The following is a 24,438-nucleotide window of genomic DNA, read 5'->3' as shown; positions in this document are numbered from 1 at the left end:
AGAACTAAGCTAAGACATGGCTTCCTGGCTGTTACACTAATAAGACACTCCCATCTCTCAGCCCCAGGTATTTTCTCTGGCTGTACCCCATGCCTGGAATGCTCTCTCTCCTCATCCTGAATTCCTTTTAAGTCCCAACTAAAATCCCACTTTCTAAAGGAAACCTTCCATAACCCTTCTTAATTCCCTGTCCTTCCTTCTGTTAATTATCTCCTATTTATCCTGCACATAGCTTGCTTTGTATATATTTGTTTCCATGTTGCATCCCCCTTTAGACTGTAAGCTCTCTGAGGCCGGGACTGTTTCTTGCCCCTTTTTTGTATCTCTAGTGCTTAGCACAATGTCTGATCCAAAGTAGGCACTTAATAAATGTATATTGATTAGTCTCATTTTGATCTTTACATAAATAAGTAACCTTGTAGGGGTAGGTAAGTGTCTTGTTATTTTATAGATGAGACAACTCAGGTCTGGGAGGTTAAATGGTCATTCAGCTCCTAAATGTCAGAGCTAGGATCTGAACCCAAGACACCTGGATCTAAAGCTAGGTTCTTTTTATTTCACCAAAGTTGCCTCACAGTCTTCCAGGAGGATTAGCAATACAGAACTAGCTTGTTACACATATGTAAATAAATTACACAAAACACATAACACAGAGTAATTCAGTGTTTTCAAAGTATACATACACCTTGCTTGATAAGGTAAAAGTCAAACACAGAAGAGGGACAGAAAAGAAAGGGGAAAAGGTGGAGTGGAAGGGCTGGGGCTTTTAGTAATTAGTTTATTTCTGATAGAACTGGAGATAACATCTTGAAATCATTCAAATTGCAAGAGTCCAAAGCAGAGCACTAGAAGAATTTGAATTACAAAAGGAGACCAAACTTTGGAAGTAGAGCAGCTTTTTAATCAATCCTCTCCAGTAGTAGGAAAGCATTTATAAAAGTCCACGTGAGCAACAAGGAAGTTGTACACCCCATATTTCTGGCGAATTATACTTAAGAACTTGAGTAGTAAGGCTCCTTTAATTCTTCTTTTCATACAGATGCAGAGAGGAGATGACAGAGCAGCAGTCTAGGTGGAACCAAATCCTGGCAGGAATCAGGTGAACTAAAACCATGCCAGTAGGATTTGAAGAGCAAAAATAAAAAGTGGCAATGATGGCTGTATGCCTATTCCCCTCAAACTCAAAATTTGGTTTATGACAATTTATAAAGTGACTATAAAACAAGTGCTTGATCAGTCCTATGATATTTCAGTCAAAAACACACTATCTTTGTAACCCAAGCCATCATTATTTGAATATTATTGAAAATCTTTTCCTTCAAACCATTATTTCAGCTAACAACCCACAAGTACCATTAAGGAAATCAACACAGAGACATGCTGTTATTTCTACTGAAAATGAAAATTCTCATAAGAACAATATTAACAATTTTCCAGTGAAATTTTTGGTCGAGGATCATTTTGACAGGCGACTGGGCAAAATGTTGATAATGGAACCTTGAATTCAGGGCCAACAAAGCCTTCCTGATTTCTGATTTTTGTCGTGAATCCCAAACTTGAGTATTATTAAAAGAGAAGTTCCCCAAGCTTCCTATATTCTCCTAATGAACTCTTACCATTTCAAGTAAGCTTAGGTTGAGGTTGGGGTGAACCCTTTAACTAGCCTGTGAAGTGAGATGAGGGACCTAAAAACCTTAGGTGGAAACTATATGCGGTTTCACCTTTTCTTTTTAAAAATAGTCAAAGTTCCATGCTTTGCATCAAGTTTCATTTTTATAATTTTTAGAGGTAAAATTTGACAAGCAAATTTAACCACTAGTAGGAAAGTAAATTCAACTGTATACTCTCATACTTTAAATGTTTATCATTAAATGCCCACTAAAATTGTCAGTTTTGTCAAAAGTCCCTAAAAGTTAGCTAAGTCCTTAAGCAAAAAGAATCTCCCCCCCACATACCCATTCAATTTAAATGTTCATACTACTAAAGAAAATACCATTAGCTTCAGAGAGTAAAATGGGACCAAAATTTAAAAATATTACCGTTTCCTTGCTTCCTCCCATTCTTTCAACTACAGTATTACATATATCGGATACAGAATTCATCACACAAAAACTAATGACAAAGACATTGATTATAAAAGTGCTTCTCTCTCCAAACCCCATTTTAAAAAGTGTCCTGGGCAAAGCGATATTTAAGTATCAATTCAACATACACCTGTAATCTCAGTATTCAGGGAAATGATAGAAAAAAATTAACACTTCTCTGATTATTAAAATATGTTCATGTGGCCTTTTTTAAAAAAAAATCTTAATTCAAGAAAGCTTCTACACCATAATGGCTAACTAATGTCCAGAGAAAAAAAATTTAAAATGTTCTACCCTGCCTCCTCCTTTTCTTTATAAACCTCCAGTTTCATTTGCCTGTTATCTTTTATATTGTGAACTTTGTTAATAATTCAAAACTGGATTGTTTTAGGATAAACTACAAAAATACTATCATATTTTCCCTTTTCTTGTTAGACTGAGTTGCCTTAAGTACGTTTTCTCATGCCAAGCTCAGCTTGATACCACCCCGTGACCTTTCACCTTTCTGATCCGGCACCTGCAATTCTCAAATGTGCTTAGTAAAATTGCCAGCACACTGGTATTTGTGGTCTGGATTGTAGCTATTTCAACATACTTGTGCCCACTAGTGAAAAGCTTCCTGCCCCCTCCCTTAAAATCATGTGAGTTTGGCTTTAAAAGAATACATTGTCGCTCTAAGTTACTCTTCAAGAAAACAGTGATTCATAAAAAATGCGAGTAAAAGTGGCTGGATTTTTATTTCGCATTGGTAATGTACTTCCTGAGTACAATACCTTCCTACCAAGTTGCTATGTCCTAGAAGCAAGGTCATATCCTAAAATGTCTCAGGATTGTCCAGAATACAGAAAATCAGTTCTCTTCAAAAAAAAAATCTTCACTTTGATTTATTTTCATTGACCTGTCAGTTATCAGTTCATTAATAATAGTGTATATTTTCCTGGCCACCAAAGCTTTTAAAGCAAAATAACCCATCTACTTGAAACTAAGGTGACCTGAGAGGTAAGTTAGTTGCTCCTGAGAATGGTCTGATTCAGGACTGGCAAATATTTAAACCTAACTCTAGAGTTATGCATGTTGCCACAATCTCGGTTTAATTATCTAATTTTATTCACCTGTGTCTCTTGACAGAGCCAATCAAGTCTTTTTCACGCATGAAAAAAATTTGATTTCTTTCCTTGGAAACAATTCCTCATCATAGAAAAGTGATTTCTTTGCAGTGTCTAGGACTTTCTGGTTTTCTAGAAGCTGAGGCTTTCCTAACAGTTTACTTCCTCCTAAGTAAGTGCTGACCATCATTGGGGGAGGGGGGGTGTAAGAAGTGGGGGGGAGACAAGGAACCAAAAGGACCAAAAGAAAAGGGCTGGAAAGGGGGGAGGTGTTGGGGGGGGAAACAAGAAAAGGAAAACAAGATGAAAGAAAGCCAAATAATCCCCCCCAAAAAAAACCCTCAAGAACAAAAACACCCACCTACCTGTATTAAGGGTTTGAAGTCAATCACTTCAGAAGAACAGCATTCACAGCAGAGAGCAAAATAGTCAACTGGGAAGTAACCTACAGCGGCATCCTCCCTCCCTCCCTCTCTCTTTTTTCTAATGTAAAATCAAAATAAGGAGTGTCAGGCTACTCCTCCAGTGCCTGCTTAAAGCAACAGATCTTTTTCAGGATTAGCTCCCTGGCTAGCGTGTGCGGAAGTTTTTTGAGTCCCCTGGAATGCCGAAAACCTGCAGAAAGAAAGTCAGCAAGGAACAGAAGCAGGGGAAGTTCATTCAGCCCCTTGCTTTCCCCTGACCTAAGCCGCACATTCCAGTCTTAAACAGGAGCGCTAATCAGAAAAGGCAACTCTCAAACCAAATTCCTGCCTGGACACAAAACAGCAAAATCCAGCTAATACACTCTCAGAGGCTCGGTTCCCTCCTGCCCACCAACTCGGGAAGCTGTGGGAACCCTCCGGAGCCCAGCCTAAAACCCGTGTATGAGAAAAGGGAAAAGTTCAGTGTCCCATCTCGATCTTCTTTTCCCTGGCCCCACTCCCCCCGCCCCCTTTTCTGGTTCTCTCGCTTCACAGTAGCAAGGTTGTCTCTTGTATACTCCCTTCCCTTAAACTCACCAAACCAGATTTTTACTCCCTAACACCAGCAACTTCCCGTAAATCTGAACTGAAATTTTATCCTGTTCACTGAGCCGCTGCTGGCTGAAGGCCAGTGCAGCATTCCGGTTGTTTTAGGAGCGCAGATACCTTTGCTGAAGGTTGTCCTTCTTAATAAATAAATAAACTGGCTCGGGTGAAAAGGCTGGTTCCATAGGAGAACGCTTAGGAACTCTGCAAAGTCTGCTCAGCACGCTTGACCTTGACAAACTTCTACTCCCCCCACCCCCAGCACCCTTTAAGAATCAAACACATATCAAACAGGGATAATTGAAGCCTATTTACAGAAAAAAAATTTTTTAATAGAAATAACTGGTACTAGCTAATTACAAAAGCACCTGTCTCACCTAACATTTTGTCCAACAACTCTCATTCTCTGTCTCCCTTCCTCCCTCCCTCCCTCTCATTTCTGAGAAACAAAACCAGAAGCATTTTTTGAGGAATAAGGAACCAGCTACTGAACAATCAGAGGTCAAATCCAACAGCAAGCCTCTCCCCCTTCAACACTCCCAGCCACTTAGAAAATAAATAATTTCAATTTCCATTCTAGCACATGTCTGACAGAGGCACCGAAAAACAGAAACCTGACTCACCTGAGGCATAGCATGTCTTGAAGCCATGCAGGAAGGTGCGTCATTGGGAGAAACCCATGACCTTTACTGATCCATTGTCAGCAGGGTATTGGTGGGGCTTACAAAAGTGGAGCTTCATTTTAACAGATTCTGACCTAAAGTTACATCTGGTTTCTAGAAACGGAACAAAAAACAGTAATCGAAAAGCAAGAGCCAAACCCTCTTAACGTTTCTCTTTTTTTTTCTGACCTGGTCAGGCTTTCTCCCCCACCCCGCACCATCCAAAAGAAACAATGAAAGCAGACTACAAATAAGGTCACCCCTTTTACATTACCTGTGTATTCAAAGGGTGAGTAGTCTGATGTGCTTAAACAACCATTAAGTCTGTTTATTGTCAATAGGATTAGCCAACAGGAATCTCTTTTGGTGCTTGTGACTGCATGAGTTGGAAGAGGAAGCAGGCAACATCAGAAACCTAAAAAAGAATCCTGATTTCTGGTTACAAAGTCATGCAACTGAAAGAATTATGGTTGCTTTTTTTTTTTAAACATGGAAGGGGGTAAACTACCCTTTAGTAAAAGATAATTTCAATAATTTGCTAAAGGGAAGTGGGAGTAATAGAAAGAACTTAAGTCTGGGAATTTTAAAAGATCATAATAAGATCACAGCTTTAGACCTAGAAAGGAGCCATGGGAATCATCTAGCCCAATACCCTTGTTTTACAAAAGAAACAGAGGCCCTGAGGGGAACAGTCAGTCTGCCAGTCAATAACCATTTACTAAACTGCCACTAGGTGCTAGGCTCTATGCAAAGCCCTAGAGACACAAAGAAAGGCAAAAAGCAGACCCTGCTCTCTAGGAGCTCACAATCTAATGGAGGAGATACCAACAAAGAAATATGTATGAAGAAATTCTATCTAGAATAAATTAGAAATACTTAATGGAGAAATGCACTAGAATTAAGAAGGATTAGGAAAAGTTTCTGACAGAAGGTGGGATTTTAGATGAGACTTGAAGGGAAACTTGGAGGCAGATAGGGACTGAGGGCATTCCAGGCTTGGGGTACAGCTGGTGCAAATGCCAGGAGCCAAGAGATGGAATGTTGTTTGCTGAACTGCAAGGAGGTCAGTGTCACTGAATCAAAAGTAGAGTGACTTGCCCAGTGTCATGGGGGTTGTAAACATTCCGGCAGGGATTTAAACCACAGTCCTATCACTGTGAATCCAGTATTCTTTACAATGCACAACCCTTCTCTAGTCTTGCTTCTGGCAACTACCTTATGACCTTGGGTGTTTACTCTCTCTGGTCCCCAGTTTCCTCATCTGTAAAATGAGGGGACTGAACTACATCCCATTTATACCTTCCACAATAGAATGTAAGCTGCTTGCCATCAGATTTTTGTATTCTTTGTATCCCACCACCTACCATAGTACCTAGCACAAAGTAGGTGCATAATAATTGCTTGTTGATGGATTTACTCTACAATTCTAATCATGTGATCTGTCACTTTACCAGTTATAGAGTTTGAATGTGATTGTAAGGAAAGCCCTATTGACTGACTCCTCTACTTAAAATTAAAAAAAAAACACTAAGCATCCTACTTTAAATTCACAAACTTTTGTTTGGGACACAAAAAGTGAGGAAAATAAATAAATAAGAATTTATTAAACACCAACTATGTGGTAGGCTCTGTGCAGTCTTTGGGGATACAAAGACGGAAATGAAAGAGCCTCTGTCCTCAAGGATCTGGGGTGGAGGAGAGGACATATGTACGTATATAGATGGAGGACTGTTCGGGAGCCAGCTCTAAGCAAGAGAGCCCCCGTTGCTAAATTTTCAATATGAGCATTTATACTTCAGAAATCCTGGCTACAAATCCCGAGGTTGACATTGTTTTATTGATTGTCTAGACTCACAAAAGTGTTAATAATGCAAATTAAACTTAAAAGTATGTGTATACAACCTGTAATCAATCAATAAACATCTATTAAGTGCCTACTAAGCACCAGAGGAGGAGCTAAGCTCACCAGATACAGAAAGAGACAAAAAGCAGTTCCTGCCCAGAAGGAATTTACAAAACAATTTACAAAAAGCAACTTTTAAACAAATATACGGACATAAGCTATATGCAGGATAAATAGGAAATAATTAATACAGGGAAGACACCAGAATTAACCTAGGTAGAAAAAGGATTCTTGGAGAAGGTGGGATTTTAGTAGGGATTTAAAAGAAGCCAAGAAAAAATATATATATATATAGTCAAAGTGAAATTCTCTTGGGGGAGGTAGGAAAGGATTGAATTACCTGGATTGCACAGGTTCTCCCCATATTTTGTATACATTTACTTAATATAATCTCTGAGTAAGAATCCAAATAATATGCAAAATTTACTATATGGATGTATATATATATATATATATATATATGTATATATTCTTATTAAGGCCTTGGTATTAATTTTCTGAAGGGAATAAATTGGAGCTATGAGTTCAACAAAAAAAATAAAATAAAATAAAAAATAAAAGAAGCCAAGAAAGTCAGTAGGCAGAGTTGTAGAGGATCAGCATTCCAGGTAGACAGAAAGCCAAAGAAAATGTCCATAGCCAAGAGATGGAGTGTCTTGTTTGAGGGAACAGCCAGAAGGCCAATGTCACTGGATCAAAGAGAACATGGAAGGGAGCATGATATGAGAAGATTGGAAGGGTAAAGGAGGGGTAGTTTATGAAAGGCGTTACCAGACAGAGGACTTGTATTTGATCCTGGAGGCAATAGGGAGCCACTGGAGTCTATTGCATAGGGGGGAAATGTTCAGACCTGCATTTTAGGAAAATCTCTTTAGTGGCTGAATGGAGAATGGATTGGAAAGGGGAGAGATATGAGGCAGGCAGATCTACCAGCAACCTATTGCAATAGTCCAGTAGTGAAGTGATGAAAGCCTGCCTACAAAGGTAGTAGTGGCAGAGAAGAGGAGTCACACATTTAGGAGATGTTGCAAAGGTGAGGTCAAACTTGGACATGGCTAGGAGGGGGAAGACATAGTAAAAAGAGTTCAGGATAACACCTAGGATGTAAGCCTGAGGGAGTGAGAAGATGGGTGATGTTCTCTATAGTAACAGGGAAGCTAGTAGGGGTGGAGGGAGGGTTTAGTAGGAAAGATAATAAGTTTTGTTCTGGATATGTTGAGTTTAAGATGCCTACTGGACACATCCACTTTAAAATATTTGAAAGGTAGGTGGAGATGCCAGATTTGAGGTCAGCAGTGAGCTTGGACAGGATAGGTAGATGTGAAAATCATCATCATAGAGATAGTACTTAAATCCATGAGAGCTGTTGAGATCACCAAGTGAAGTAGTATAGAGGGAGAAGAGAAGAGGGTCCAGGACAGAACCCTGAGGGACACCTACGGTTACAGGGTGTGATCTGGATGAGGATCCAGCAAAGGAGACTGAGAAGGAGCAGTCAGACAGGTAGAAGAATCATAAGAGAGTAGTATTCCAAAAACCAAGAGAGAAGAGAATAGCAAGGAAAGGATGATTGATCAGTAGTGTCAAAGGCTGCATAGATTTCAAGGAGAGTGAGATTGAGGAAAGGCCATTGGATTTGACAACTAAGGGATCATTGATAACTTTGGAGAGAGCAGTTTTGGTGGAATCATAAGGTTGGAAGCTGGATTGTAAGGGCTTAAGAAGAGAATGAGAAGAGAGAAAATTGGAGTAGCTATTGTAGACGGCTTTCCAAGCAGTTTAACTATGAAAAGCAGAAGAGAAATAGGATAATAATTAGCAGGGATGGAAGGAGGGTTTTTTTTTGTTTTGCTTTGTTTCATTTTTTTCAAGATGAAGGAGAGACATGGGCAAGTTTGTAGGCAGTACTGAATAAGCCAGTAGACAGAGAGAAATTGAAGGTAACTGATAGAATGGGGATAACAAATAGGGCAATCAGTTGGAGGAGAGGGGATGGAATAGGAACACTTGAAGAGGTAGAAGGAGTTAGCCTTGGTAAGGAGAAAGGCCACCTGATCACGTAATACAGGGGTAAAAGAGGAGATAGTGGTGAAGGCATCAAACGGTACATGAAGAAGAAGGAGCTCACTGTGATACATTCACCAGTACCTCTACCTCTGTATTGTTCTATAACCATTGCTTAAACTCAGTAGGAGTGCAGTATAAGGTTCAGGGAAGTCTATAAGCTGCTGCTGCTGCTGCTGCTGCTGCTGCTAACTGGCATTTACATTGCACTTTAAGGTTTGCAAAGCTCTTTACATCCATGATCTCATTGGAGATCACAATGCTCACAACACTCCTGGGAATATTCAAAATAGACACTAAATTATGGGATTAAAGGAAATCAGGAACAACTTCATGTAGAAAGTGTGTTCCCTTTAAGGTTAGTCTTGAAAGAAATCAGATATTCTAAGAAGCTATGTGAGGAGGAAGTGAATTCCAGGCATAGGAGGCAGCCAATTCAGTCAGAAAGACAGGAAATGGAGTGTCAAGCAAGAGGAACAGCTAGAATGCCAATTTGTTTGAAACAAAGTATATGCTAAGGAGAGTAATGTGTAAGAAGGCTAGAGAGGTAGGTCAGGACCAGGTTGTGAATGACCTTAAATGCAAAATGGAAGAGTTTGTTTGATCCTGAAGTAGTAAGGAGTTTAAGTAGGAAATGGGGAGATCCATGCTTTAGGAAAATCACTTTGGCTGCTGCCTTGAGGATAGGAATAAATTGGAGAGACTTGAGGCAGGGAGATTAAATAAAGGATTGTTCTAATAGTCCTGGGGAGTGGTGATGAGAAGGCTCACCTCATCGTCAGAGACTAGAGTGAAAGAGATGGGGGGAGAAGATGTGAGGGGGATATAAGATAGGAGGGGAGAAGAGGGAGCTTGTGGTTAACGGCTTCAATTTTTTTTTCATGAAGTATGAGATGAGGTCTACAATAGACACAGTGGGGGGAGGTGGTGGCAAAGGAGACCTGAGAGAAAAAAAAGTTTGAAGTCACTGCTCGGGTTGAGTGGGGTAGGGAATCAAGGAAAGAGTATTAGGGAATGTATGTAGTATGTACGGAAGATCCAGGGAATTTCTCCAGCATAATCTATGGGGACCCCAGTCAGGACAATTTCATGTTTTCCTCTAGTTCCATTCAGCAACAGGAAGAATCAAAGGAGGCAGATGGTGGGAATAATCTACCCCAGGATTTAGGTTTGGTAAAGTATGATTAGTGAGAGGACACCGGAACAAGAGTAAAGGATTGAACAGAGAGTTGGCCTGGTTTCACCAAGTAGTTAAGATTGAGAAGGGAGGAAAGTATATCCAGAGCAGGGGTGATAGATAGCCTAAGAGAGAAAGTATAGAGAAAGAAGAAAAGAGAGCCCAGGACAGAGCCTTGGGGTACTTGTCAATTCATATCATATATTAATTGTATAGTACTCAATTTAAACTTGAGTCTAGACCCTTGGCTTGATCTTTTCATCCCTTCCAGTTATCTCTCCTGCCTTTTGTGGCTAAACTCCTTGGGAAGACTGTCCACAATAGATGCTTCCCCTTTCTCTCCTTTTTCTTTCTTCTTAACTCCCTGTAGTCTGGCATCCCACTTCATCTTTTGATAAAAAAGTACTTTCTCCAAAGTTACCAAAGATCTCTTAGTTGCCAAATCCAATGGCCTTTTCTCAATCCTAATTCTTCTTGATCTGTCTGCAGCTTCTGACACTGTCAATCACCCTCTTCTCTTTGGTACTCTCTCCTCTTTAGGCTTTTGGGACATCAAAATGTCACAGCCAAAGTGATTTTTCTAAAGCAGAGGTCCAACTATGTCCTTGTCCTAGTCAAACTCCAGTAACTCCCTATCACTTCCAGGATTAAGTATAAAATCCTCTGTTTGACACACAAAGCACCTCATGACTTAAGTCTCCCACTTTTTTGAATTTTTTTTGCACCTTATACCCCACCCCCACAGCATATTCTTCCACCCAGTGACACTGGCCTCCTTGCTGTTCTAGGAATAAGACACACCATCTGTCTCTGGCTGTCCTCCCCCTCCTCATCTCTGCCTCTTGTCTTCCTTCAAGACCCAGCTAAAATCTCACCTTCTAGAGGAAGCTCTTCCCAATCCTTAATTCTAGTGTCTTCTTCAGTTAATTATTTCCTATTTATACAGTATATAACTTGTTTGTACATAATTGTTTTTATGTTGTCTCCATGATCAGATTGTAAGCTTCTCCAGGACAGGAAATGTTTTGTCTTGTTTTGTTTTGTTTTGCCTAACTTTGTATCCCCATCATTTAGCATGGTGCCTGGTACAAAATAGACATGTAATAAATGCTTAGTGACTGATTGGCTGAATCACTGACTTGTTTTTGTTCTATGACTCTTTGACAGTTACATATTTCCTTGTCAGTTATTGGTAGCAAACTGCTGTGTAAATATTATTCATTATCATTTTCATTAAAACATACCAGGTGACTCCTCCTCTAATAAGACTTTTTTGGTATCTTTCCCAACCAAGACAAAAGTTCTCTTCTTCAAATTTTCTCAAATCTTTCCATCTCCCTGCTTTTCTTTATTTTTTGGGGGGGAGGGGGATAATTAAATAATCAGTTTAATAATCAAATGAATAAATAATCAAATAATGAATCAAATAATCAAATAATTAAAAATATTTTATTGATTTAAATGTACTGCTTGCCACTTTTATGGAAAGAAGTAATATTTAAATGTGTACAAAATTTTGGCAGTTTTTTAATATAATGCATATATCATATTGAACTCTGAAATGGGAGTTGCTTTTTTGGGGGGAGGGGGGCTTTCTGGCTTATTACATCCATGTTCTTTCCTATAAGACTGGATCTAACACAAGTTAATTTAACTTTTTTTAAATCTCTAGATTTAATTTTCAACTCTACCTATACAAGCTTTAGTAAATTGTTCATTTGCAATGTGAAAAATTTCAAAATATCAATACTAAAGTAATTCATTCAAAAAGCATTTATTAAAAGCCTACCAGGTATCACTGATTGTACTAGACATTAGGACAAAAATATAAACAGAAAGCAGTCCCTGTCATCAAGGAACTTATATTTCACTGGGACAAATAACATGAACACAGATAAGCACATATAAAACATGTACTAAAGCTTAAAAAATTCCAGACTCTTGGAATGAAAATGAGACTAATTTTTTTTAAGCTTTGGGTAGTGTGTGAGGGGGTGTGAGTATGAGCATGTTTGTATATAGAAAGAGAGAGAAAAAGATTTAAATTTTTTTAATTTTAAACATCTAAAAATAATCTAGACCAGTAGATTTTGAACTGGGTACAAACATGTGGCTAAAGTATTTATGGCACCTTCTGAATGGGACCATTAAAAGCCATATGTATTTTAAGCACTACATGGCACTTTTACAAAAATGCACTATGTATTACGGCACAGAATATTGCAAAAGTAAAGAGCAGAAAAACTAAATGTGTCTTTTACAATCCACAACGTAATTAAAATTAGTTTAGGAAGTAAATGGAAGATGCAAAGATCTAAATGAAGATTTAATAATGAAATCCAAAATTAGAGAGGGTCAAAGAACAAATCATAAAAAACAATTGAGAACTACATGAAGGACAACAATAATGATAAGACAACATATTAAAATTTTGGGAATAGTTAGTGTCAAAAGGATTTCAGAAAGATAAGCATACTAGCGTATTTGTGGTAGAGTTGTAAGATGATATAATTATTCCAGAAAGCAATTTAGAATTATGAAAATAAAGTCACTAAAATGTCCCTACCTTTTGACACAGAGATTCCAATGCTAGACATGTTCCAAGGAAGCCAGTGCCCCCCCAAAAAAACAACCCAAGACAAAATATTTGTAGCAGCATTTTTTGTAGTGGTAAAGAGCTGGAAACAAGGTGCTCACTGACTGGGCAATGGCTAAACAAACAATGCATAAATATAATGAACAATTATTGTGTTATAACAAAGGATGAACATGATAAATACAAAGAAACAAGGAAAACCATAGGAACAGATGCAAAATGAATTCAATAAAACCAGAAAACAATATTCACAATCACAATAATGTAATTACAAACAACAACAACAAAACAATCCAAACTGAATGCTTTGAATTTAAAATGACCAATATTGGTCCAAAGAAAAGATATAAGAAGACAGCTCCCTTTACTTCTTTGCAAAAGTGGAGGATGGGATTAAGAGGGGTGAATCTGAGTGTGGAATACTGAATATGTGTGACTTTTTTGATACGTTGTTGTAGTTTTGTATAACATTTTTTTCCCTTTCTCCCTTTTTGTTTCATTTTGTTTTCCTTCCTTTTTGAGAGAGGTTAACAAGGGATATAATGAAAAGTATACAGGAAGGAAAAAATATGAGAACAATTTTTTTAAATGTTGATAGCTATGTCACACTGTTGAGCTTATCATTCACTAAAACTAACTGATTTTTTTTCACATGAATACTTATGTAATTATGCCTTCCTCATCTTACACTTTGGCATTTTTTTTAACCCAAGGGTTAAGTTTAATGTTTATCACTATTACATTCCATCTTCTTTGATTTAAATCAATCTAAACTGTTAAAATCTTTAGGGATCCTGATTGTCATCCATGTTATCACATCCCATCCCTCCAACTTTGTGGAATCTTCAAATTTGATAGGTATACCATTTTTTGTCTTTAGTCAAATCAATGATTGATAAAAATGTCAAACAGCATAAGGAAAGATTGTAGGGGCACTCCACTAAACACCTCCCTCCAAGTAAACATCAATCCATTAATAAGTACACTTTGGGTCTTATTATTAAATCACTTCTGAATTGAACCACTTTTTCACATCTCTCTATCTTGCTCATAGGGATAACATAAGAGACTGTGTCTAAAGCTTTGCTAAAACCCAGATATGAGCTAGTCACTGGATCTACTAGTCTAGTAACCCTGTCAAAAAAAGAAATGAGGTTAATCTGGCTTGACTTGTTCTTAATAAAACTATGCTGGGTCTTAGGGTTTAGGAACAAAGATAGATATGTTCAATTCAATTCAGACTTATTTTGAGACCCTCATCATCTCTTGCCTAGACTACTATAAAGAGCCCAAATGGTGTCTTGGAATCTATTCTCTACCTTCTCCAATCCATCATTCCTCATTCTACACTTCGCTACTTAAGTAGATTTGTGATCTCATCAATGTGGGCATTCCCTGCTTTAATGAAGATCACAGACCTTCTATATTATTAGATGCCTGCCTGCTTAGCTATAATGTTGTGAGCATGATGACTGGTATCATCCACCCACCAACAGGTGTTGGAAACGTGCCTACTCAGCCAGCCTTGCCAATATTGTAATTATCACCTGACTCCTTCTAGCTATTTGAAATGGCAGGGCATAATACCTGGTCCTTCCTCTGATTTGCTTCAGCCTAGGAAATAGTCTCTAATGAGTCATGATGACTGCATTAAGGAGAGAGCTGAAAACTGACTTCCTCCTTTGGAAAGGAGAGACACCTCCACTGACCTATCTGGTAGAGCTTGGAATGCAGACGGGGGAGGGCTGAGGAAAAGACAAGGAGATATGTTTCTATGGGCATGTTCTCTGACAGAGCAGCAGTAATGGGTGAGGTTGAAAGACACTAGTCTTCTGCTCTCTATTCTTCCACTGTCTTTTCTTTCCTTCTATTTAAGAAGGAGACCTGGGATTTGGCTCTACTCTTCTCCCACTTTCTCTTCTTGATGGACATTAATGTCCCTTTACTCTTCTCCAATGGCTTCATGGTAAACCTTACTGAGTGTAAGCTACAAACCAGTTGGTAACTCACTGCCATTCTCTCTTCAGGAATACCCATATCTCTCAGAACTTTGAGGTTACTATTAAGAATTCTACTTCCATTATAAATGAAGTATTTTTGTTAGATTTGCATATTTCACTGAGCTGATAATTTCCTTCCATATGCTGTAGTCTACTTATGTCTATTACAATTTGGTTCACCTACAACTAGAATTCTTCTGTGATAATGGTTTTCCAAAGATTTATAACTATATAGCTAGGGAAACATTTGGGTTGAAAATATGTGGGTTTTTTCCCCCCAGTTTGGAATTATTAAAAGCACTACAAAGTTTCCTAAATGCAATCTAACTCACTTTCTTCTTCTTTCTTAGGTCTGAGAGCTATTATCTATCCATTATCTATCTCAAAGTTACTAACTTAATATTAGAAATACATTCTACTACATAGCATGATCTAAAGATAGGCAGTTTCTTTCATACACTTTGTTTTTTCCTACATGGATTGTTAGGCTAATTTTTTTTCTAAGCATAAAGACATAGTAGTTTAGTAGAAGAAACAATGGATTTGGAGTCAAAGAACCTGGATTCAAATCCTGGTGTTATGTACTTTCTCTGGGACTCAGTTTCATTATCTGCAAAATGAAAGGGATTATACCAGACTGCTTCAGAGGTCTATTCCAGCTCTAAATTTATGATGTGATGATTATGGATCTAACTGAGAAAAATGCAGCTCTGTGTAATTAGTTTCATGTTATCCACAAACAGAAGTAGAAGACTACCATTTATAGAGACTCTCTCCTATTTGGACCTTACACTAGATATTGTCCATAACAGTTGAAAATATGTTTGTTACTTAACCCCAATTGCCTAAATATATATATGTATATATATACACATATATATATGTGTATATATGCATGTATGTGTGTGTATCTATATCTATCTATATATACACACATATAAATATATATATATATGTGTGTATATATGCATGTATGTGTGTGTATCTATATCTATCTATATATACACACATATAAATATATATATATATATTTGTCAGGGACAGCTAGGTGGTGCAGTGGATATTGCACTGGCCCTGGAGTCAGGAGGACCTAACTTCAGACACTTGACATTTACTAGCTGTTTGACTCTGGGCAAGTCACTTGACCCCCAATTGCCTTGCAAAAAGAAAAAGAAAATATATTTGTCAAGCATATGTCTCTCTATTTCATGCCTCCTTTCACATTAATAACCAGAGGGTCATTCAGTAAAGTTATCTCCGGGATTGCATTTATCAAGGAACTTTGTATAATATTAATATATGCATGACAGACTTCTTGTTGGAAAAAAGCTTTTAAAGGTATAATTTGTGCTAGCTGGTCAGATGCTTGTGTTAAGAGTTAAAAGGGCTTAAGTTTCCACAGGTAGAATAATGCAGAGATTTAAAGAACAAAGGTCCCAGGAGGTGGTACACTGTAGGTGGGCTGGGCTTGACCAACAGGAAGTAAGTGGATTGTTCTAAGAAGACCACAAAATCAAGATAAGGCTCGAGCCAGCTCAGACCAGTTAGGGTCAACCTGAGGACACCTGAAAAATGTTAGTGCGCCTGCTTAATGAACTTCATTACTATTATCTGACACACCCCGCATAAAATTAGAGCCTCATTAACGAGTCATGGGATGTATGACCAAGGGAGGGGGAACATACTTGAGCATATCAAGGGGAAACATGTAAGGAAAGGTGTAACCTGGGAAGGGTTGGACCAATCCTGGCCTGGGAGTTTTCGAGCTGAATTCAACTGCATAAAAGCACACTTTCCCTTGCACTCAGGGCCCACCCCTCCTGAAGAGGGGTGGAGCCTGCTTCTGGCCAGAAACATCTAAATCCTCTGGACTTTCTTTATAATAAATTTTCTTGATACTAAATTTTTGGTGTCAAGTCTATTTCTAACACGTGTGTGTGTGTGTGTGTGTGTGTGTGTGTGTGCACGCGTGCGTGCATTGAGACCGGCATTCCAAGACTTCTCTCCACCAATGAAATAATAGGTAATAGGTCTAGACCCAAAATAAACAAAACAAAAAACCATTGACAAATTCATTCCATTTTTCTATTGATTATTCTCTTTCTATCTTCATGTATTAACACTCATGGAATGAGGTAGCTCATTTGAGTGGCATGTGAAGCATTCTGTCGGCTTTGCTTCATACTGCTTTTGCTGTTTTGCAAGGCAATAATGCTTGTAAACCTTCTGCCATTCTCCTCTATTATTTTACAAATTAGTTTGTATTCTAAATTTGTGTTATCACTGAGTGCTATCTCACTTTGCTTGGCAAGGACATCAAGTTTGCTGGCTAAGTCAGTTACTGGGCTCTTTAAGCCACCTCATTGTGGTGACTGTCTTACATCAGTTAAACTTTTGCAAGGAATGGTGATAACCCAAATCAGTCTCCTTTACCTTTTTACATTTCCCACATCTTGGCATAGTCTTCTTAGAATGGGTCGGGTTGAAGCTGTTGCCATTATTCGCATTGTTTTCTCATTTTTAGTCTTTCTTTTAATTTGATGGTCATTTTGGCTTTGGTTTTAACTAGTTCAGGGGTTGGGAACCTTCGGCCTCGAGGCCACATGTGGCCCTCTAGGTCCTCAAGTGAGGCCCTTTGACTGAATCCAAACTGAATCCTTCTATTAAAGGGATTTGTTCTGTGAAGTTTGGATTCAGTCAAAGGGCTGTGCTTGGGGACCTAGAGGGCCACATGTGGCCTCGAGGCCGAAGGTTCCCAACCCCTGAACTAGTTGGTGTCTGACTATCTGGACAGTTGATTTGAAAATGACTCATATTAATAACCAGTTGTTTCCTGTCTATTAGGAAACATTTTTTTTTTTGAGTGTGTGGGATGCTGTCTGATGTTTACCATGTCCATTGTCTTCTGACTTTTTTTCCAAGTATTCATGATATAGAGAGTCTTCTGAGCAATGTATAACTCTTCAACTTCTTTGATTTCTAAGACCTGAACTACATTCTCCAAGAACTTCAGAAGCCTCGATCTAGCCTAACTCTCTTATTTTATGAATGAGGAAATAGAAGCCCAGGTGCCCAAGGTCATAGAGACAGTTAAGTATCATAGGAGGTATTTAAACCCAGGTTGTCTGACTATAGAGCTGGTAACTGTTTACTGTACCACACTGTCTGCCATTTTTCTGTGCCCATCTTTAGTTTGAAGTTACCATATATTAAAATGTTTGTTGACTTGATGTGAAGGACTCCCATCATGTTCTTTGTAGTTGCTAACTCTTTAACCTCTGCAACAGATATTGGCACATAAGCTTTAATTATCTTCATGGTGGGTTTTTTGTGTGTGTTTATCATGGGTACTGCATGTTGAGATGACCCACCCTTAACACAGATGTCCAAATAATCTTCCTAATGCACATCAGACTATGTCAATCCATTGCTCAAAAAGGCAAGTCAAGGAATTAATTAATACTTAATTAATGCTAATTAAGTTCTTACTGTGTAGCTGGGGGGTGGGGGTGATATACATAAATAAGCAAAAAAATAGTCCCTGCTCTCAAGCAGCTTATATTTTAAAAGGGGAAGACAACGCACAAAAGGAAGCTGAAAGGGGTTGGGGGAGGAGAGGGAAGGAATGTGGCTTTGAAGTTAGGAATGGGGCCAGGAGGAGTATGAAAACTCAGGCTAGCCTGTGTCCATGCACGAACTGGAGGATCCAGGAGGAACTCACCAATGGGAGTAGAGGGGTGGGTCTTACTAAGAGATAATCCATGGTGAAATGACCACAGGGGATAGGATGTTTTCAGGGCAAAGAAGCTCCTGGTGCTGGGATGGGGTGGGGTGGGGTGTGGTCATCCTGGTTACCTCCCCAAAATGCAAGTTTTGGGGAGAACCTCACCAGTGGAAAAAGGGTGCTAAAACTAAGGAGGAATATTGCAGGGTGAGGAGGCCCTAGGCACTGAGGGAAGTTCTAGAGTGGCAGTTGAGGCATAATAGCAAAATTCAGAAAACCTTCAGAGATCACCTACTGACTATAGGAAAAAAAGGCAAACTCCTTGGCCTGACATTCAAGGCATTCTGCAATCTGAATGTCATCTACTTTATGCTTATTTCAAATAACTCCCCTCCATATACTCTTATTTTCCAACCAAACTTGCCTAACAGGTGTTCTCTGATCTCATCTGAGCTCCTCCATCTCTGAATTCATGCATTCTGGCCCCCAAGCCTGGGATGCATTCCCTTCCTATCTATTTCTCTGTGTTGAAATTCTTCTCTTCTTTCAAGACTTTGTTCAGGAGCCACCGCCTCCATGAAGTCTCCTGTGTCCCACCCCTACCCATCTCCCTCACCCCCTAAGGACAATAATTTTGCTCTCAGATTTTCCTAGAGCACTCTGTATGGAGCTTTCCTTTACTCCTAATACATTCTATCTTGTATCACACTTATTTAGGCATACATTTCCATTCCCCACCCCCCTACCTTTAGCTTGTAAATGCCTTAAGGATAAGAATGGTGTGTTTTTTAAAAAACTTTTTATTCTCATTACCAGCACAGTGCACATAAGAGTAGCTTAATAAAAGTTTGTTGACCATGATTGACTTAGCTCTTCTCAGCGATACAATGATCCAAGACAATTCCAAAAGACTCATGATGGAAAATGCTATCCACATCCAGGGAAAGAACTAAGGAATCTGAATGTAGATCGAAGCACACTATATTCACTTTGTTCATTTGTTTTTGGGTTTTTTTTTTTGTGGTTTTTCCCTTTTATTTTGTTTCTTCTTTCACAATATGACTAATGTGGAATATATGTTTTAAAAATAAATAAATAAAAGTTTGTTGAATGAAATTAAGCATTACTACTCTTGTTCATAACACTTCAATTGTAGTTGTTTTACTACACTGTAAGATTAATGAAGACAAGGATGATGTCTTTACCTAAATTTTGTATATACTTTTGTAACTAGCAGAGTACTATGCACAGAGTAGGCACTTTGTAAATGGTTGTTAAATTGAATTTATTATACATATCTGTACCTATCTATCAAAATGAAAGACATCAAGGTAACTAAGTAGTGCATTGTTTAGAGTGCTGGGTCTGAGTCAGGAATACCTGGGTTCAAATCTGGTCTCAGACACTAGCTGGGTGACCCTGGGGAAGTCATTTAACCTCTGCCTGCCTCAGTTTCCTAATAGATAAAATGGGGGTAATAATAGCTCCTACCTCCCAGGATTGTTGTGAAGATCAAATGAGATAGTATTTGTAAAACACTTATATAAAGGCTAGGTATTGTTAACATACCTCTTTTAAAGTTGCCCTAACCAAAGTTGCTTCACAATAATATTAGGACTATTATTAAAACCTAATATGAAGTCATGAAAATATTCTGTAATGTTGTAAAACTAGTTACCCATTATATAAGTGTGTATGTGCATGTATGCGTGTATGTCAGCTGATTGTCCATTCAGTACATGCTGTCTCTATTCCACTGACTCTAAGAACTTGTACATCTGCATTGATATGGTCTGTTTCAAAGGTAACTCTTAGCTTGACATCTTTGTTTATCCTTTCCCTCTCGCTTTTGAATATACTTTCCCTTCTTGCTTACCCAAAGTCTTTTCATTTTCCAAGGTCTAATTCGAGTCCTACCTTCTTCATCATGACTTCCTCTGACTATGTCAACTCATAGGGTCATCTCTCTTGCATTCTTTTTGCACTTACATTTAGTATCATGGTTTAAAATTTCCTTGTGGTATTCCTCGATAGATTGCAAATCTCTGAAAGCTAGGGTTAACACTTTAAGACTTGTAAGCACTTTATGTATATTATTTCATTTGATCTTCTTAGTAATCCTGTGAGGTAGGTGCTATAGTCATTCCCATTTTGTAGATCAGAAGTGAGTCTAGGAGAGAATAAGTAACTTGCACACAGTCACATAGCAAAAAAGGAACTGAGACAGGATTTGAAATCAGGTCTCCCTGATTCCATGTCCAGTCTCCTATCAACTGGCTTAAAATCAAGAGACCTAGGTTCAAGTCCTTCTTATGAGGCATTAACCTTGGGCAAGTCAGTTATTAAGTTAGTTTCCCTAGGCAACTTTCCAAGGTAAATTACATCTGAGTTGCTGATCTACATTGATGGAGATAAACTCTACAATGGGAATTTCCAATATCAGTGGAATCTCAGGCCCAGACAATCCCCTTATTTGTTCCATCAAAAAAAAAATCCCCAAAACAAAACAGAAAAAAAAAACACCCTGGCCTACTTTATACGGTTATTGCAAGTTTTGAAAGTAAGCTCTTTGTAGAATGTTAGTTAAAATACTATAGAAATGTGGATTATTGTTAGTAGTAACAGTAAAAACAATTATTATCATCACTACCATTAGGGATAATAAACTTGTATTTCCTAACTCCTTGAACAGGTTGACTATAATAAGATGAAATTTAATTGGAATAAACATACAGTCCTATATTTGGTTTCAAAAATTCAACTACACAAGTATGGGGTGCCAGATGCATGGTTCATGGGAAAAAGAACAAGAGGTCTTAGTGAAATACAAGCTCAATGAATCAACAATTCAATTCAGTTCAAGAAGCACTAAATAAAGCCCTACTCTGCGCCAGTCACTGAGCTAGGTATCAGTGATACAAAGACAAAGAAAGGAAAAAATTCCCTCCATTGGTTGCTATTACACAATGTGATATGGTAACCAAAGAAACTAGTGAGGAAATTCCCTGGGCCAACGCAGTTCTACAACTATTTCACAACTTTCCATCTTAGAGGGTTGCCTGAGGAACCACGAATTGGAAGTGATTTGTCCGGAGTGACACAGTCAGTATGTGTCATAGGCACTAAGTCTTCCTGACTCTGTGACTGGTTTTCTGTTCACCAGGCCAGGCTGCCTCTCTATTATGTTAGGTTACATTAGTAGACCCAGTCTAGATCTAAGTATAGTCAATCAATTAATTTAATTAACAAGGATTTATTAAACTCCTATTATGTGTCAGGCATTCTCCTAGGTACTGGGGTTATAAGGACAAAGAATAAAAATCCCTACTTCTGTTCTGTTGTCCTCTGCCCTAGCCAGACAGCTTCTGGAGTATGGGGTTTACTTCTGAACACTACATTGTAAGAAGGCCATTGTCACACTGGAACTCATCCAAAAGCAGTATTTGACTCAAAACCATGCCATGCAATGGGAAGATGAAGGAATTGGGGATATTTAGCCTGGGAAGTAAAAACCTTGGGATTTCCTTGAAGTTTTTCTAGGTCTGGTGTACAGAAGAAGAATTAAGATCTGCTTGGCCCTGAGGGTAGAAATAGGGAAAATGGGTAGAAGTTGTAGTGAGGGAAAGGGAAGGGAATGGGGATAAGCATTTAGGTAGGGCCTACTATGTGCCAGGCCTGTGGTAAGTGTTTTACAAATATTCGATCCTCACCACAGCCCTGTGAACATAGGTGCTATTATGACCTCTATTTTACAATTGAGGAAACAGAGGCAAACAGAGGTTACAGGACTTGCCCAGGGTTACAGAACTAGTATCTAAGCAAGGCAGATGCTTACTTGATATTCTTTCTCTACACCTTCTCCCTGAATGACCTCATTAGCCACCAGGTGTTTAATGACCGTCTCTATGCAAAGGAATCTCAACAACTATGTAGAACACACACAGTCTCTAGAGCTACTGTCCCAGTTCCAAGTGGGGGATGGGCAGGCTATCCTGGGATAGCACCAATATTGGTCCTCCCCCATTCCCTGTCAAATGGTTAACACAGCTCTGGGAGTTTATTTTACTGGAGTTCTCAAGATCTTCTGCTTAGCTATGGTGTAGTTTTTTGGTTGGGTTTTTTCACAGAATTTTGATTCTCTGTCTAGTCTGTCCTTGGCTCTTGGTAAAGACCCTGGGGCACTGTTTCCATACCTCACCCATCTAATCAACTGCCACATCTTGTTTCTACATCCACATCCTGTCCTGTTACCTGCTCCTTATCACCACCATCCTAGTGCAGACCCTCATCATCTCTTGCTTGGACTTCCAATTGGTCTCCACCATTCAAGGCTCTCCCCACTCTAAAATGTCTTCCACATAGCTGCCAAGCACAAATCTAACCACGTCACTTCTTTACTCAGTAACCTCCAATGGCTCTGCATTGTTTCTAGGATCAAGAACAAGCTCCTCTGTTTGGCCTTTGAAACCCTCCCCAACTTGGCCCCAACCTCCTTTTCCAACCTAATCATACATCACTACCCTTCAGTACTCTACTGTCTGGTCAATACACCTATGCTTCTGTGCCAAGAAGACAGCAAGGTCCTAATTAGTCTGAACTGTGAATACTAGGAAGTGGTCACATATATTCAAATTTGCACTATTCCAAGTTATGATTATGTAAAGTAGGGTAATTGGTTTTGGTCCATGGAAATGTGCAGCAAGAATTCTAATAACGCCACCAGCTAATCAGATTCATTATTTGAACTAACTGGAACCAAGATATGACCTCTCCTCATTAGTACCTTTCAGAATCCTGTTTCCTTCAATACTGCACAAATACATCCTTCTATAGGAAGCCTTTCCTGATCCCCCCTCAGAGACTTAAGCCCTCCCCCCAGCCAAAAACAATTGTCTGGAGGGAAGCCAGGAAGATCTGGGTTCAAGTCCTGTCCCTGCTGTATGCTATCAGTCCTCAGACAAATCATTTAGCTTCTTAGAACTCTATTGTCTCTCTAAGACAATAATTTGCTGAGATGCCAACTTGTATTGATAGAGATCTCTATCTTGATGACATCAGAAGTCCAATTTCTATCCCCATATTTCAGTGTGTTATTCATGTACGTGTTGTATAAGTTAAACCCCTTGAGGGCAGGAATGGTTTAATTTTTGCTTTTGTATCTCTAGCACTTAGCACAATGCCTGGCTTATAATAGGCACTTGGTTAATTTTTCTCTATCACACTGACAAATTTCTGCTGGTTAACATAAGGAGAAAACTTCCTGACAATTAGAGCTATCCAAAAGTGGAAATGGGTCACCTAGAAAGGTAAACTTCAGACTGAGGCCAGGTGTCCACTTGTTGAATTTCTGTTCAGGTATAAGTTGGACCAAATGACCTCTGTGATATAAAAATGAGAAAAATGATGAGACTAACAGAGAGAGTGATGCAAGGTAACTGGGGCTATGTCTAGGGGAGAGGTTACTTAAGGTAAGTAGGTGTTAGTTCTTGGCCATCCAGGAAACAGAGTGATATCATCTGGCCAGAGTCAACTTTTTCCTCTTGTCTCATCCGGGACCTCTACTCTTCCTTCCTCTGAGATGTTCACTTGGCTAGGGTCTATTAAATAAGCACACTTCTTATTCTTATGTGTTTCCCAAGGTCTAAGTGAAGACAAGTTAGGCAGCATGAGTGACCAGGCTTCAATTCTTTAGAAGAAAAGAAGCATACAAATATAAGATATTATGATGATGAGCAAAATTTTCTTTGCTACAGACCTTGACCTCTAACATTCTTTTCCATTTCAAACTCCTTAAACCTTGCCTACTTCAGTATTCTAGACAGCCGACTTTCTCTCTTTCTCTGTAGTCAAAAGAATTTTCTATTCCAGTTCTATAACTGGTTTTCTTCTCTTTACTGGAATCTCCCTGACTGAAGTCCTACTCTGATAGCTCAAAGTGGCAGTGCTGACAAGGCATTAGGTTCCAGAAAACTCTGTCAACAGAAGATAGAGCCTACCAAGCTGGGAAGCTCAAAGAGGTTCATCACCCTGAAAGGCTATGTTTGGCTATTCATGAAGATTCTCTTTTAGAATGTAGAGGAGTTATAGTCTGCAATAGGTCACATGCAATAGT

At 38.8% G+C, this 24,438-nt stretch overlaps 1 protein-coding gene across 8 annotated transcripts in view; it reads right to left on the bottom strand.

Annotated features, from left to right (window-relative positions):
• The window catches only part of RBM47 (RNA binding motif protein 47), a 157,242-nt gene extending 152,010 nt beyond the window's left edge, over positions 1-5,232 (bottom strand). For 3 of the 8 annotated variants that reach the window (XM_078148935.1, XM_020991199.2, XM_020991247.2), the window contains exon 1: positions 3,556-4,300. Coding sequence is in view for 2 of the 8 variants with exons in the window: in XM_078148934.1 (XP_078005060.1) it covers positions 4,824-4,867 (44 nt within the window). In the remaining 6 variants the exon portion in view is untranslated. Of the gene's footprint in view, positions 1-3,555; positions 4,301-4,320; positions 4,548-4,823; positions 4,977-5,136 lie in introns of those variants that run through there. The other 5 variants (XM_078148934.1, XM_020991181.2, XM_020991210.2 and 2 more) reach the window with 4 other exon arrangements.
• Between the last annotated feature and the right edge of the window lie 19,206 nt (positions 5,233-24,438).

This window comes from Phascolarctos cinereus, unplaced genomic scaffold (assembly GCF_003287225.1).
Source record: "Phascolarctos cinereus isolate Bilbo 61053 unplaced genomic scaffold, phaCin_HiC Scaffold_9;HRSCAF=440, whole genome shotgun sequence".
Lineage (NCBI taxonomy): Eukaryota > Metazoa > Chordata > Mammalia > Diprotodontia > Phascolarctidae > Phascolarctos > Phascolarctos cinereus.
The sequence above is the reverse complement of the archived record's forward strand: the minus strand, read 5'-3'. Positions and strand labels throughout refer to the sequence as shown.